General features: G+C 47.7%; 1 protein-coding gene across 2 annotated transcripts in view; it reads right to left on the bottom strand.

Moving 5' to 3' along the window:
• The window catches only part of ryk (receptor like tyrosine kinase), a 57,257-nt gene that overhangs the window by 12,396 nt on the left and 29,837 nt on the right, over nucleotides 1-15,024 (bottom strand). The window contains exons 8-11 of one of the 2 annotated variants that reach the window (XM_035413505.1): nucleotides 13,056-13,139; nucleotides 9,221-9,346; nucleotides 6,865-6,951; nucleotides 4,249-4,318 (exon numbers count right to left, since the gene is read on the bottom strand). In XM_035413505.1, coding sequence (XP_035269396.1) covers nucleotides 4,249-4,318; nucleotides 6,865-6,951; nucleotides 9,221-9,346; nucleotides 13,056-13,139 — 367 coding nt within the window. The remainder of the gene's footprint in view (nucleotides 1-4,248; nucleotides 4,319-6,864; nucleotides 6,952-9,220; nucleotides 9,347-13,055; nucleotides 13,140-15,024) is intronic. The other variant, XM_035413506.1, reaches the window with a different exon arrangement.

Genomic DNA, 15,024 nt, shown 5'->3' with positions numbered 1-15,024 from the left:
CTTAGGCGGGCCACCTAAAGTGTTCTATCAAGCCACCCATAATAGAAACTGCGCAAAAACAAACAAACACAAAAAAACCTGTGAAATGATTTTTATTGGTATAATTTGTAAAATGATACTCCATTTCAAGTTTTTTTTAAAGTTTTGACTGCTTTCAGGTTTACATGCAACCTTAGGCATGCTAAATTAACCACAGCAGAATCTGCTTAATTGCATTAAAGAAAGAAGAGTGTCAATAGCCACGCGTGCCACTCAGGGGTCCGCTATTGACGTGATTTTCAACAGAAACAGCCTACCTTTGTGTCTATACAGGGCAACTGCCGGTTTATTCATGCCACACCTGCCGACTTCACGCACATTTATAGATCATTACACGATTTAATTGGGACATAATTCCATGGAAATATCTGAAATATGCACTTTTAATAACGGTTTATGCAAATATGCAATCTCTTCACAAAGGACTGAGTGGGAAATGGTTCGGGATTTGGCAATTCTATGAAAATACCAGAATTATGCTATAATCCGTTATGCAATTAAGTGGATTCTACTGTATTAACCTACACTGTTTTTCTCCTATCTCTGCAGATTAAACTGAGAAATAAAATTCTGAAAAGCCTTTGATGTTGCTTAGATGTTGCTTAGAACTAATGCTTTTGCCACTGGTATTAGTAGAACTAATACCAGTGGCAAAAAGGATGGTGCAAACTTTTTTGGAATGAACATATAAAAGTAATTTAAATACAGTACAATAGCATTTGTGTGGATTCACTAAGTTAAAGGTCCATTTATATTGTACCCTAGGTTTTGAGTGACAAAAATTAAACGGATTTTAAGACATATTACTATTCCAAATACCACTATTCCTGTACAATGACCCCCTTACAACACGTACATCCTTCAGTATAGGCTATATCTTCCCCACCCCCCAATTCTACCACTTACGATAGCTAACCCTTCCATAAATATTCAAATTGTTCAAATTTTTTAAATTTTTTGTTACGAGTTTAATGTTTTATAACCTACATCTCAATGCACTGTGGTGGTCTCTCAGGGTACCAGAACTTAATAAACATACGGAGACGACGCATCGCTGCACTGGCACACAGAGTCAACTCCTAAACTCCATTTTGACCCAGGAAAATCCCAGATCACTGCAGCGGTGCTGCCCTGCGGATGAGTGTGGACACGCGGGCAGAAACAAGCCGGAACCCACGCCGCTCTGGGGAGGGCTGCGTTCCAGGACCCTGCGGCTCCGCCTCGAAGCGCACGTCGAGTCGTAAACACCGCGTAGCCAATCAGATGTCGAACGAAGGGCTCTGCGGCCGAGGGGGGTGCGGACGGACGCCGCCGCGGCCTCGTCCAATCGAAACGCGGCGCGATAAATCAGGCCCCTTGCCGCCTGTTCGGGCCCTCGCGGCTGTGAGGACTGGGCACCCGAGACTCGGGAATCAGAGAGGGTGATAATGAGAAAGAGTGAAACGGCCAGGTTTTATGAATCTAATAAACCGGTTGCGTAGATCGAGTAAAAATGACCCAAATAACGACTTAGAATTTCAGAACTGAGAGCTGAGGCTAAGTCACAAACAGGGCTCAGACAAATAAAAAAAAAAAGCGCTGTTTGGATCTGGAAATGACAGGCACTCGTTGGTAAGCAGGTTGGAAAACACTAGAGAAAATTCCTTGGGGGGGAAAAAAACGCCTCTGTATTTGGCCACCAAAAAAAGGCCAAGGCATTCTGTCTCCAGGTGAAAAAATAGATTAAAAGCCTCTATTGAATGGGCTAAAACAAGGCAAAAAAAATGACCCACATGCATCAACACTAGGTAAATCAACCATTTTCATTGGTGATGCAATGCACTCTTTTATGCTTATCCAAAATTCAGGGGTGTTATTTTCTCATTCTCCCCCCCACCCCCATCTGGAACAGGGCTTCGGGCCGTCCGAGATTTGAAGCGGCTGGGTCTCCCGGTTGCAGGAAGGGGCTCAGAGACGCAAATTAATTAACGGTTTTTGGTGCGGAAAGCGGGGGAGGTTTGACCGCCGACGCGTGCTCGGTCACAACAGGCCGCTCGCCGTGGGGTTCCCGAAGCCTCTCTCCGGCTTCACTGGTGCAGGACCCTCAAAAGCCAGAGTCAAATTAAACCCGAGAGATCGCTTCGCCAGACGTGCCAATCATACGCACGAGGGCCAGCGTTAGCCGGCTGCTCGGGTCGTACTCGGCACTTCCAGCAGCAGGCTAGGAGTTTAATCCTCTAAAACGAAATTGGTCACAGGAAATTGACAAAACCGTAAAGCTCTACTGGTGGGTAACAGCGGATTCCAGAATTTTTGAGCCTGTACTGTGAGCCGCTCCATTAAAATGTAGCCTGTAAACATGTCCAAATATCAAAAAATGCGTGCGCTGTTGAGCGCACAAAATTAAAAATAGTTTCCTTTGTTAAAAATTGTTTTATTTTAGAGGGGTGAATGTCAATGGACAGCACATTGGATACAGTTAATTAGCGTTGGCGTGTACCTCTCGGGGGGAAGTGGGAAGGGACCGTGTTGTCGCTGCAGCAGGCGGCAGCGGGAGCGCCAAACACAGCAGCCCAACGAAGCGGCAGGCACTCCGGGAAGCGCGTATGGGAACGCGGCGAATGTAAGCAGAGGCTTGACACGGAACAGCTCCGCTCTTCTGAGAACCCGCTGGCGGCTTTCGGCGCGTTGTGAAAGCTCAGCGGCCCCCCCCGAAAAAGGGAAGTAGCGGGGCACGAGAGCGCCGCTGTCGCAGGATCCTTCGCCCACGGTTTTCCACAGTTACGGAGAAAGCGCGGCGCGGTGTGGGGCCTGGGGAGGACGTCACCCGCCAAGCGATGCCGCGACGTCACTTAGCGGGGGGAAAGATTGAGTGACAGGGACGCTACGAGGGTGCGGGGGAGAGAACTGCACATTCACGGCTCGGCAGACCGTTGTGAAATCGTTACGCAAGCGCTGAATTCTGACTATTTAGAGTTCCTTTTACTCGCAATCTAACATTGCTCACGTACCCCTTTTCCACCAACGCGAACCTAGTTCTGGTTCTGGGCTGGTGCTAGTGCAGGTTCGCAGTTGGCTCAACTTGCGAACCTTCTAAGAACCGGTTTGCTTTTCCACGGGCTAGAGAGCCACGTCATCACGTCACTGTATACGTCTGTATACGTCTCCGCTTTCCCAGCAACATCGTTACCTATTAAAATGTATGTCCTGCAAAAATACAGATAATAAACTGTCTAAATGTAAAAAACCAACTTCACACATATACATTTAGTTATATTATTACAGCCTTACTTACTATATCAACTTAAAGACAAGCAACACGCTCGGAAGCAGATGTTGCTTCATAATTTCAAACTGCTTTCCTAACAGCTATTTTGTGTCATGCAACTTGGGTTACAACAGTGAATATGTACGGATTCCTAGACGTGCTGATAGCTACCACCCTTTCTCATATTAACCTCAAATACACAAGACAGGACACTTAAACAGTATGCTAACAAATTTATGTCAAGTTCCATTCATTTATATGGGGTGGTCGATACATGTCCCCTTAGCAACCAAAAGCTAGAGCTGGACCACCTCTGACTTATTTGCCGGCACAGAAAAAAATAGCGAAAGTACTGAAAAAAATAACCACTGGAGGATAACAAGGACATTTTTTCCTATTTAACTAGGTACAGGTTATTACCAATATTTCGCCTATTTCATATATATAGTTGCAAATCAGTTTACGTTTTCCTGTCTGTCGAACGAAGGTGGTCGATAATAGGTGCTCTCACTCTACCTGGCGGTCACAAAGTTTTAGCTGGTCTTGGTTGGTCACGATAATCCCGCCCCCAGCCCCTGACGTAAGCGGTTCTTGGTTCTAGACCAGCCAAGTGTTGGTGCCGCTTTGGAACCAGTTTTCCTGGCCGAGAGCCGGTTCTTTTTGCTGTCGAGAAGCGAAGAACTGGTTCGCGATTAGGCACCGGCTCCGAACCGAGCCTCCCAGGAACCTCATTCAAATCATGCAAACGTGGGTGTGCTGAGAGACGCTAATGCTAGGACTGCTCGGCGATCGGCTTGCTGGCCTGGCTGCATGACATTACATTCATTTAGCAGACGCTCTCATCCAGAGCGACTTACACAACTTTTACATAGCATTTATGTTGTATACAATTGTATACAATTATACAATTGCTCCAGTGGGAACATGCAGCGTCTGCGTGCGATTGGCCTGGCCTGTCTCACCTGTGGTGTAGGCCACGCAGCTTGCAGCTCTCGGTGAGCATCATCGTCACCTGGACTTCTGAGGCGTGGTCTGAGAAAGAGGGAGAGGGAGGGGAGAGAAAAGAAAGAGAGAGAGAGAGAGAGAGAGAGGCTGTTTTTAATGCAGAGCCATTACACGAGGGATTCCTGAGGAGCTCTCCGGTATTCAGGGTTGCGCTCTTGATTTCTGCCAGTCAGAATGTAATAAATCCATATTTGCATTGGCTCCACTCTACCGCCGAGCACTTTCACCTGCTGCTGCTTTCACCTGGAGTCACATCGCCATTATACCAACGCCAGTGCTCACTTCACACCAGAGCCACTCGAAGCCATTCAAACAGATTGCAGCCAGTATAAAAAAAGAAGAGGTGCTTAACAGCTAACTCGAGAGCAGGGGGGAAAGGGTCAGTTCCAGAGAGCGACGGACTCAGGCTTCAGAGAGAACGCGTAAAGGGGTTTCCTAGAACAAAGTCAGCGACTTAAAACTACCATCAAAAAATGCACAGATTTACAGATTTACGTTTAACAGACATTTCAACCATTTAAACGGTAAAACGGTAAACGGTACTTTTGAATTTGTGACTGTGTTAAATGGTAGAATGACTGTGTTAAATTACATATAATACGACTGACAATTTCTACAACTGTGGAACGTTTTTTTTTTTGTTAAAATGTTAATTAATTTATCAGGCCCGGACAAACAGCGGATACTGAAAGAACATTTCATGAGGGGGTGAACTCTGCAACGCTCTGGGTCAACCATTTTGAAATCCCTGAAACCCCCAATCTCAGAAACCTGACCACTCCTATATTGCAAACGCTCCAGTTTCCTGTGCAAACCTGTGGTGCGAATTGGGTAAAAACTAATCCAACCCACACAACGGCTTAAAATTTCAAAACAGAGCTTGAGGCCTAGTCATAAACAGGGCTCCTGGCCATCCAGGATTTGAACTGCGTATCCATGAACGGTCATGCTGTCAAATCACACCTTCCCATCTTAAATACTTCACTTTGCCAAAAATTCTCCTCCACTATCCCTCATTTGTCACGCTACACTTTCTTATTCTTTTCCCAGTGTTAAAGCCAGAACTAGTTATCAAACATTCAACACATTTTCCACACCTTAGGTTCCCCTAAGGACTTAGATCAACAAGGCCAATCCTGCTCTTGGTTCTGAGCAGACCTCATCAGAAACGGGAGACGAGCATCTCTTCTGACCCTGAAGCGAACGGTGACGGAGGCAGTGATTCACGTGTCCCAGAAGCCCATTGTTTGGCTCTAACTGGCACCGTGTCAATATCGCTTAGCGGGCCGCGACGCAACAGGAAACGCAGTTTTATTCACGGGCGAGGGGATGAGAGGGGCGCGCCCGTTTAACCGTCGCGTGCGCCCCAGAGACGCGGCGGCGACGTTTCCTGCTCCGGGACGGGCGGAGGAGGAAGCGGGGGGCTCATCGCGGCCAAGCTTGGCGTGGCTGTTCCATGTTCCCGGCCCTGGCCCTGCCCTGTTGGGATGGGGAGGGTGGTCCGGATTCGGGAAGCCCTCTGGGCCAGGCCCGGAGATGCACAGGCGGCCAGCTGGCAGTCGCTTTACTGAGTCACGATTGGATAATGGGACTGAACCAATACTGTCTGGCCCAGGTCACAGAGGTCTCATACATAAGCTTCATGCATACATGAGGGCTTGTATTGGCCAGCTACTTGGGCCGTGGTTGACCAACAAAGCGCTACTCCTGAGTACAATCCTCTAAAACTAATTTGGTCAGGGGGGCTGCTGGTTTCTCTTCGGTTTCAGGCTAACTGAAGTTGGCGCCGGCGCGCTGAAGGACCTTCGACAGCACCAGACGCGCACAGGCCGCGCAATATCGGCGAATGAGCTCACGGGACTCGTCAGCTCGTCTGCGCCAGCTGTCCCGTAGGCTCGCGGTCGGAAAAACGGGGTCTCGCAGGCGTCGGGGGCGTACGGCGAAGGTGACTGCACCTAGACGGGCGTGTCCACGCCGGCTCTCAGACAGCGCTGTAACGCAGCCTCCCACACACGATGACTAGCACCGTTACCAGCACAACACACAAAGCACGGCAATAAAACGCAGTCAAAGTTAATGCTAAACCAGACTGTCATCTCCGCAAGGTTTAATATCCTCCGTTCTGGCTCGGGAGCCGCGCCTAGGGATGTGTAACTGTTAGTTTAACCCGACAGCTGTGCGGCTTTTGGTTTATGACGTGTTCCTGCACTTAACCGTTTCATTTAAGTCAATTTAAGAGTCGGCACACCTTATTTCCAGTGTCTGCCGATTTAAAGGAAATCACAAAAGCCGGCAGGGACTGCAGCCCTCCAGAGCTGGAGTTTGAGACCACTGCTGTCTAAATGAAGCTTCAAACGAATGTAGTGCGATCTGGAAAATGTGACCACATTTTAGGTGCGTACAGGAGCCAAAGCACAGGTCGCGCACCCCTACAACTGAAGAAAGGTCCGTAAATCCTCCAAAAAAAAAAGCTCCCCAGCGAATCGTGGGAAAACATGGCAGGCACGTCCGAATACCAGAGGGGTTTCCTTTTTGAACGCGAGAGAAAATAGGGGTACTGGTAAATCACAAACCTTTCACCGTTTTGACGAACACCTGCTTCTCCTTGCTGGGGTCCTTCTCGTCCAGGAGAAAGCCGTGGAAAATGCGGCCGAACGTCCCTGCGGGAGAGGAGAGAGAGAGAGAGAGAGAGAGAGCTCACTATTTTAACTGGCATTTTGCCACAGAAAGAGCATTCTGGTGAACTGCAGTGACCCTGGTGAAAAGGAGGAAGTAAATCTGCCTTGACCCACAGGCGCTCCAACCCTATCGCGCATTTCTGAAACCTGTTTTGTTCTTCGTTCTCCCCTTGTTGCTCTGGGACAGTTTGTGGGGGAAAGAAGAAAAAGAATTAAAAAAAAAAAAAGAGAATCAGGATCTGAAGAGGTTAGATAAGCTTTTACATTTATAAATGGCCATTTTGAAAGGTGCATGTAAGGCATGAAATGTAGGCCTGTAGGCACTCCTGGCTCTGTGTTCAAGCGAAAGGAGCAGTGGCAGTGAGTGTCGGTCTCTCACCCGCTCTCCTCCTCTCCAACCCCCCACCCCCCCCCCCCCCACCGCGGTCCCGCTTGTCGGTGCCTGCCGGCTGATCTTGGCCCAGCAGGGCTCCGATTCCCCAGGCGGAACAATCAGCGGGGAGGACACCGAACATGCGAGCGGTTTTGGCAAAAACAGCCGCCTCCTGGCTCAAGGCGTGCCGACGAGGGCGTGAGGTCGGTGTACAGGAGCGGGAACCGCCGCGGCTGACGCCGACAGGCACGGAAAGTACGACTCCCCTGCGTGCCTCTCCCCCTGAGGAGGGGTGCTGGGGGGGGGGGGGGGGACTGTGCTTGCATCCAAAGCTCAGGGAGGCCTGGAGTTTCACTAGGGGGTGGTTCTGCGCGAGACGATCAGCACTGTTACTGTCGTAACGTTGGGTGAGTTCAGCCAACTACCCTTCCACAACGCCCCTGGCACGGAAAAGTCTACACCAGGTCTGTCCAACCTTCCGAAAAAGGCAAATGTGGGCGCAGGTTTTTGTTTTAGCCCAACGCCAAGACACCGGATTCAACTTAAGTCTTTTTATTAAGTCTTCGCTGAAAACTACGATTAGTTAATTAGTGGAATCAGGTGTTGTGTAGTGCTGGGCTAAAACAGAAAGAACTTTGCAGATAAGATGGATACCCCTGCTTTACAATGTACTTCATTCATTATAGCTGTATATACTGTAACACTACTGCTACATATTAATATATTTATGCACACATGCATACGTAAAGACTTCTCCATGCAAGGGTCGGGAGCAGAAGTGGGGAATAAAAGTGTTCAGGAAACAAAAGTCCTCCCCAGTATTTTGTCCCAATCACCTGGATTTGCTAATTACCACAATTCTTCAGCCAGTAGGTACGCCTAATTAGAGAGACCAGCTGGCTGAGTTCATAGGTGGAAGAGACACACGGCAGGACTTCCTGACCCCTGGGACTTTCCACCTCTGGTCAGGAAGACTGAACAGGCAGAAGATGGAGAGTAGTAGAGAGAAATAACAATCAAGGCTCCTCTCTGGATAATCAGGGGGAAGGGGGGAGGGGAAGTGGAGGGAGCAGAAACTATTTCAGGCTGCGTTCGGGGGCAAGGCCGCGAGACGGGCACAGCGTCGGCCTTTCCTGGACGGGCCCGTGCCATCTGGCGGCGCGCCAGGGGTAGGTGACCGCGCTCGGACCGCCACCCCCCCCCCGTCGCCCTGTTTACGAACGTGCTCGGAAAGACCAGCGCCGCACGCTCCGGGCTGGGGGGCGCCGGCAGCGAAATGAGCGTGGAGGGCCGCCACGCCGGGCCGCCCGCGCGCTCGCCTCTAGTGGGGGGGGGGGGGGGGGCAGGGGGCTGAGGGGGGGGGGGGTGGTGGTTTCTGGGAAGTGAGCCACGGGAGGACTTTTTGATCTCTCCGAGTGTTTACCGGCGAGCCTGGCAGAGGTGCAGAGAGTTAGACCCGATGTCAAATGCAGAAATCCTGATGTGTGGCTCGCGGTCGAACGGTCACGGGCGGGGAAGACGTGTCCTCCCCGAGCTCGGCCTGAAGCAGAGCGCGGGAGTGCAGCTCAAACCCGTTTTTGTGTAGTCCTGTGCCGGCGTGCTGGAAATAAGCTTACTGAGGGGCAGGGTGCACTTTCATCTCCCATAAATCTTTACCTGTGTGAAATGAAAGGCTGCTGTTTGTTCTCATTTGCTTTTACTTTGCCCATTTTTGGCCTGCCTTGTAGAACTCTTTTTTTCTTTTTTCTTTTTTTTTTAAAGTGTGAGTGAAATTGCTGGACGCTCCGTAGAAGGCGCCAGGGACGGGAGGGGGCGGGGGTTAGAGGGATGGGGATGGGGATGGGGGGGGGGGGAGGTCTGACGGGGGAGCGGCCGTACCTTCCTGCAGGACGTCTCGCAGTGTCACCCTCTCCCTGGAGATGGCGATGTCTTTGACCCTCGTCTTGGCTTCCAGCATCGAGACGCTCCTCAGGTCGTTCTTTTCGATACGGAGCGAAGGGTAGACTGAGGAGTCACACAGACACATGAACACACACACACACACACACACACGAACACAAGTAGGCACACAGACACGCAAAACGCATGCACACAGACACACACATACACGCACGCACACAGAAACAGACGCACACACGCAGATACACAAACACACAGATTGTTAACAAAGAGATGAATAAACTCAGAAAACAACAGATCAGACAGACAAAACAGTCCTAACATCCCAAACAACACTGAACAGTTGAGGAATAAACATAAGGATGAATAAAAATCAACTAGGATGAAGATTGCAACTTCATCATTATTATAATGAGAGCATATAATGAGAGCATATATCGCCACACTGCCATGCAACTCCCCTGACTGTACAGCCCCGTCCGCTAAAAATCGTTCAAGCTTCTGCAAGTTCAATGCAATTCTGTCTTATCAGTCTTCCTGGTGATTTACCTTCAAAGGACTGATTATCCCTCACAGCTTAGCAGGTGCCGGAGGGCACGCGCCCAGTACGCCGAAAGATCACTCATTTTATAGCATGCAGGCTAACGGTCGTTTATTCGGCTGGCTCGCGGACCGCGATAAATAAACCCGCCAACACGCCATGTGACAAAACGAACAGGCAGGTAATGTCAACACGGCCGTTTATAAATGAACGGAACGTGCGCACGAGAAGCTTGCGGTGAGAGTCGACTGCGTCATATTTTCAGTTTAGTATTTGAACGGCACAAGTAGCTAGTCCTTTGTGGGGCCATTGCCGTTCGAAATCAAAGTGTGTTGTTAATTAACAGAGAAAATGTTTGCCACTTGCCTACCACTAAAGCGTACATAGTGCTCACCGTTTACCGGCAAATTAGATACGATCCAGTACTGCATCAAGGCTCGTCTTGAAAACCCCCAGTATCTGCCTCTTTCTACATGACCCGGCAAGCTATTTCACACAGCGACTACCCTCTGTGAGAATAAATATTTGAAGACGCGTGCAACCCATAAAGGAAAGCAACACTGAGATGAGAGGCAGCTCTGTCCATTAGCAATCATATCTCAGCTGAATGGTCATTTACGAACATCCAGCACAAGATTAACAGCGGCGGTTACAGGCGCTTTTCGCCAATGAAAAACGAGAGGTGTCATGCGCAAAAAGGGCAGCGTAACCCGAGAATTGAGAACATGAGCCTTCTGAATTATTTTTCATGAAAGAATTCATTGTCAAAAGATGTCATATGTGTGCATTCATATGTGACAAGTTCCCGCTTCTCCATTCTACTGGCGGTGACTGCCGTGCATGTCCAATAGGGTTTTACCATCTGATTGGTGGATTAAAGTACAGCAAAACAGGTTTTCAACCACTGCCCAAGAATTAACGAGCTGCATCTTATCTACAAGGTCTTCTGGTGTTTATCACGTGTTTAATTACTTTTAAGGATCATAAACCCGTTGAAATGGGCAGGGTACCTAAAATGAAAATTAATTAATGTTTTCAAATTGCAGTTAAATTACCGTGTCAGCTCAATAAACATTCTTGGAATGGTTATCGCAATTGACAATATTGCGCTCGCAGATAATACATTATTCACTGCATTTCTACCAAACCTCCAGTTCCAAGAAATATTGACCTCTCTCCTGGGTGACGTTGCAGTTTATCATGCCAAGTGGCTCACTGTTCATTGACTGAGGTTACTGTAGCTTTAGAATTATTAGGGTAGACCAGAGATACTCAAATCTGGCTCTAAAGGTCAGTAGTACTGCTGGGTTTCTCGTCTGCCCAAGTCTACAGTTCAATTGGACAGAGATTACACTCAACTGGTGCATGAGATTTAAATCAGTGATTAGATCCTGATTAGAGGGGAGTAATGAAAACCAACAGTACTACTGGCCTCGAGGGCCAGATTTGAGTACTGGTGTAGACCATAGACTGTATAAAAATAGGTGTAGACGTTGTCGATATTTGCCGTGCTAGAACAGCTCTTCTGTGCCTCCCAGTGGTCACACAGAAAACTGCATCAAAGCACACGTCTTTCATAACAAGGAAATGCAGCAGCCATTGAACCAACAGAACGTCATAAAATATCACCGCGATACAAATGATCAATATATAAAAAATGACCACGTTCACATATTTTATCAATCAGAATGTTCAATAATACAAGAAGGCCTTCATTGTATTGACTGAAGGGAAAGGATTATGGTACGTAAATAAATAATTTATTTTCTACCTAATGAAAGGGTATTTGTGCCACAAGCAATAAATTCAGAAATCTAATACTATTCATTGTAAGAGCTTGTTTCGGACACCTGTCTGCTTGGAGTCACTATAGAATGAAGGTAAAATTATTATTTTCATGCAAGTAGCAACATCTAATAGTGTAGGCATCCCTATAAAATCCTGGGATAGGGAATTGCTTCAAGGTGAACAGTAGTACAGAGTAAACCAGAAAAGGAACCATGTGGGCTTAATATTTACACCAAAAAAAGGAGAAATTTTAACATTGAGCATGGCAATCATGAATTTTATGGTGTTCAACCATAAAATGGAAGTTGATATTAAAGAAAAGCACTTCCATATCACGTACAGGCCGAACTCAAGCACTTTTCTCTGCTGCTGAAGTAGCAGCATGCTGTTTACAGGAAGCGGGGAAACCAGGGGGTGCAGTCCATGGGGCGACCGACTCCCAACTCTCAACCCATACATGAATTCCCCCCCCCCCCCCCCCCCCCCCCCCCCGTGTGCCTGGGGCAGTCAATTTCCTGCCACTTCCATACTGTGTTCGCATCTCTATCTGTAACTGCATTGCTCTTTAAAAAAAAGAAGAAACAAGGTTCTACCAAACTAAGCTTACTCTGAAACCATGAAAGCTTTGGGAAGTCTAAGAGATGACCTGCACGCTTGTCCCTTGTTCCTTTGTGAGGTCAGTAACCCATACGCTGGGACCATCCTCGAAGGCAAGGAATTCCTCAAGCGCTGAAGGCTAAAATGGCAGACTACGGACCTCAGCTTAGCCGGCTACTTCTAGAGTAAAGCGCTTCATATGGGGACATAAGGCCGTCATTCATGGCTGTCACTCATGAGCTTATCAAGAAAAATGTTGGGGGTAATTAAGTGATAAGGCCAAAAGTTGACACGAAAACCATAATCAGATAAGGCCCTCGTTGCCCACCTCTGCGCTGTATCCAACTCGCAAGGTCGCGGCTGTGGAACCCTGTTCCAAGAAATCTCACAGTCCTGGTTTTCATTTCAATCCTAATTTGACACACCTGATTCTACAAATTAGCAGCTCAACAAGATCTCTAGCAGTTGAAGTGCTTTGTTAGGGTTGGAGTGAAAACCTGCAGGACAGTAGATCTCCAGGAACAGGGTTGGGCAGGCCAGTGCTAGGCAAAGTGTTGCTTTCCCTCATAGCACTGATTCTACTGCCAACTGAGTCATCAGGTGACCTATTTTGCTAAATAAAGGTAAAAGTGAGTACTTTGTTTAACAGAGCGAACAGGGTTGCAGGTTCAAATATCAGGTAGGGTACTGTGGTAAAGATCTGACCTAAGCAAGGTGCCTTTGGACAGGGTGCTTGTTATGAGCAAATTAATAACACACGAGTAGGGTAAAGGAAAAGCCTAGTGCCGGCGAAGAGAGAGGACGAGGAGAGGGTTAGTTCCGGCCGGACAGGTTGCGTCCTTCATTTTTCTCTCGGTGTTTTCCGGAAGGGCGCGGGGGGGAACTTACTTTTGGTTTCGTGGGAGGGGGCGCCGGGGTTGGGGAAGGAGGCAGCAGCGAGATGGAGGATGGGTGCAGAACCAGGCTGACTGTCTGATGGCAAGAGGGGGGGGTGGGGGGTGGGGAGGGGGGTGATAGAGAGGGAGCTTAAAGGCTGGGTAAAATGGCAGGTGGGTCAAGCGTCTCAGCAAACCGGACAGGGGGACCCAAAGGAGGAGACCAGCTACAGCAGGGCTGCCCAATCCTGCTCCTGGAGTCCCGCAGGTCTTTGTTTTAACCCTAATTTGGCTCACTCCATTCAACCGATTAGCAGCTCAACCAGATCTCTAGCTGCTGAATGAGGCATGCTTTGTCAGGGTTGGAGTGAAAACCTGCAGGGATGACAGACCACCAGGAACACAGTTGGCCAGCCGTGAGCCACACAGTAAAACAGTTTCCCCGAATGCTGACATCATGCATTAGGGATAACATGGAGGCCGGCATACTTAATGGCGGAGGCGGTTTTATAAGTAGATGTGCTCGCACGGGGCTCGCCTTGGGCAAAATCTGCAGCATTTCTGTATAAGGTTCGAAGATAAAGTCCAGAGATAGACATCTGTTTCCTATAACCGGAAGATATAAGATGAGTATCTTCGACCTCTGCTGCAAAGAACAGTTTGACTAGATTATACATACATTTTTGGAGCCAAGGCTACATAAAAAGCAGGTTTAGAAAAAGCAACTAACATGGTCAAATAAGACCTATTCCAATTTTTATATTATGAAATTTCTTTTTGAAATTTAAATTTGTGTGCTAAACAATGTATCACATGATATGATACACAGAGGATCTAAATTAACTGGTGTCAAACCATGTTCATATGTCTTGACAGTAAAATATGTTTAGTTAAATTTTACCTCTTCAAGCTAGATTTGAGAAGACTCCCAATGATTGTTTGATGCTCTCATCATATTAAAATGTAAAAAAAAGCGACCAAAACTGATCATTTAAAAATTGATAATGTAGCAGTTTCTCAATGGTTCCACAAGGTGGAGACAAAATACACCAAGTCTTCCACCATCCAAGCATTTCCAAGCAGTCATTTTCAAACATTACCTTGAAGGTAATTGGCACCTTATTTCAGTAATACTCAACAAATAATACATCTATAAACAAAACTGATTAATTCTAAACAAATGAGAAACAGGAATGCAAGAATAGGCAAATAAGTCAGTCGGGTAATAAAAAAGGCAAAAACGACATTCCGCGTGTGTTAGACTTCAGTTTGTTAACACAAAGGCCCCAAAGAGTGGAAGGAATAGAGGAGGAGGAGGAAGAGAAGGAAAGGAGACAGGAGCTCAGCTGATTGGTCAGTGTTTCCACATTTTAGGACCGAAGACCCAAAGAAGCAATCCAGGTTAAGATTTACCAATCTCAATTCTGAGCTCAACAGCTGAACTCATGACTAAATGCTGATCCAGGGTCAGGGGTAAACTGTATACAACATATTTCCATCTGCCCAGGCATATCGTGGTCGTTTTGCATTTCTTTTTTTGACCGGTTTTCAACCAAGACCCACAATTATGCAGCTTCGCTTCAGCCCACAAGAGAAAGGGACAAAGGGAGTAATGTAAACACCATGTTCCGCACGTTCCGTTTTCAACCTCACTTTGACAGGGCAGTACTTCAAAACAGCACTCCCTCTGTCCCAGGATAAAACACGGCAGGCTTTCATTTTCCAAATATAAACCGTGAGCACAATCAAACTGTCAAAAGAATGCCGTTCAAAAGCGCGAACCGCGCTCTGCCAAACCCGACCGGGTCGCGATTTACCGTCTACGCCCGCTGCATACTTGTGCCACCGAACTGAAACGTTCTGGCACGCACGGACCCCAACTGTGGTCCCTGCCGCTAAAAAAAACAAGAGGCTTCTTCTTGAACAAAGAAATTAATTTGCCAGTTTTTCTCACCTTAACTCGAAGGCACAAATGATCACAG

This window comes from Anguilla anguilla, chromosome 4 (assembly GCF_013347855.1).
Source record: "Anguilla anguilla isolate fAngAng1 chromosome 4, fAngAng1.pri, whole genome shotgun sequence".
NCBI lineage: Eukaryota > Metazoa > Chordata > Actinopteri > Anguilliformes > Anguillidae > Anguilla > Anguilla anguilla.
Note: the sequence above shows the minus strand (reverse complement) of the source record. Positions and strands in the feature narration are given on the sequence as shown.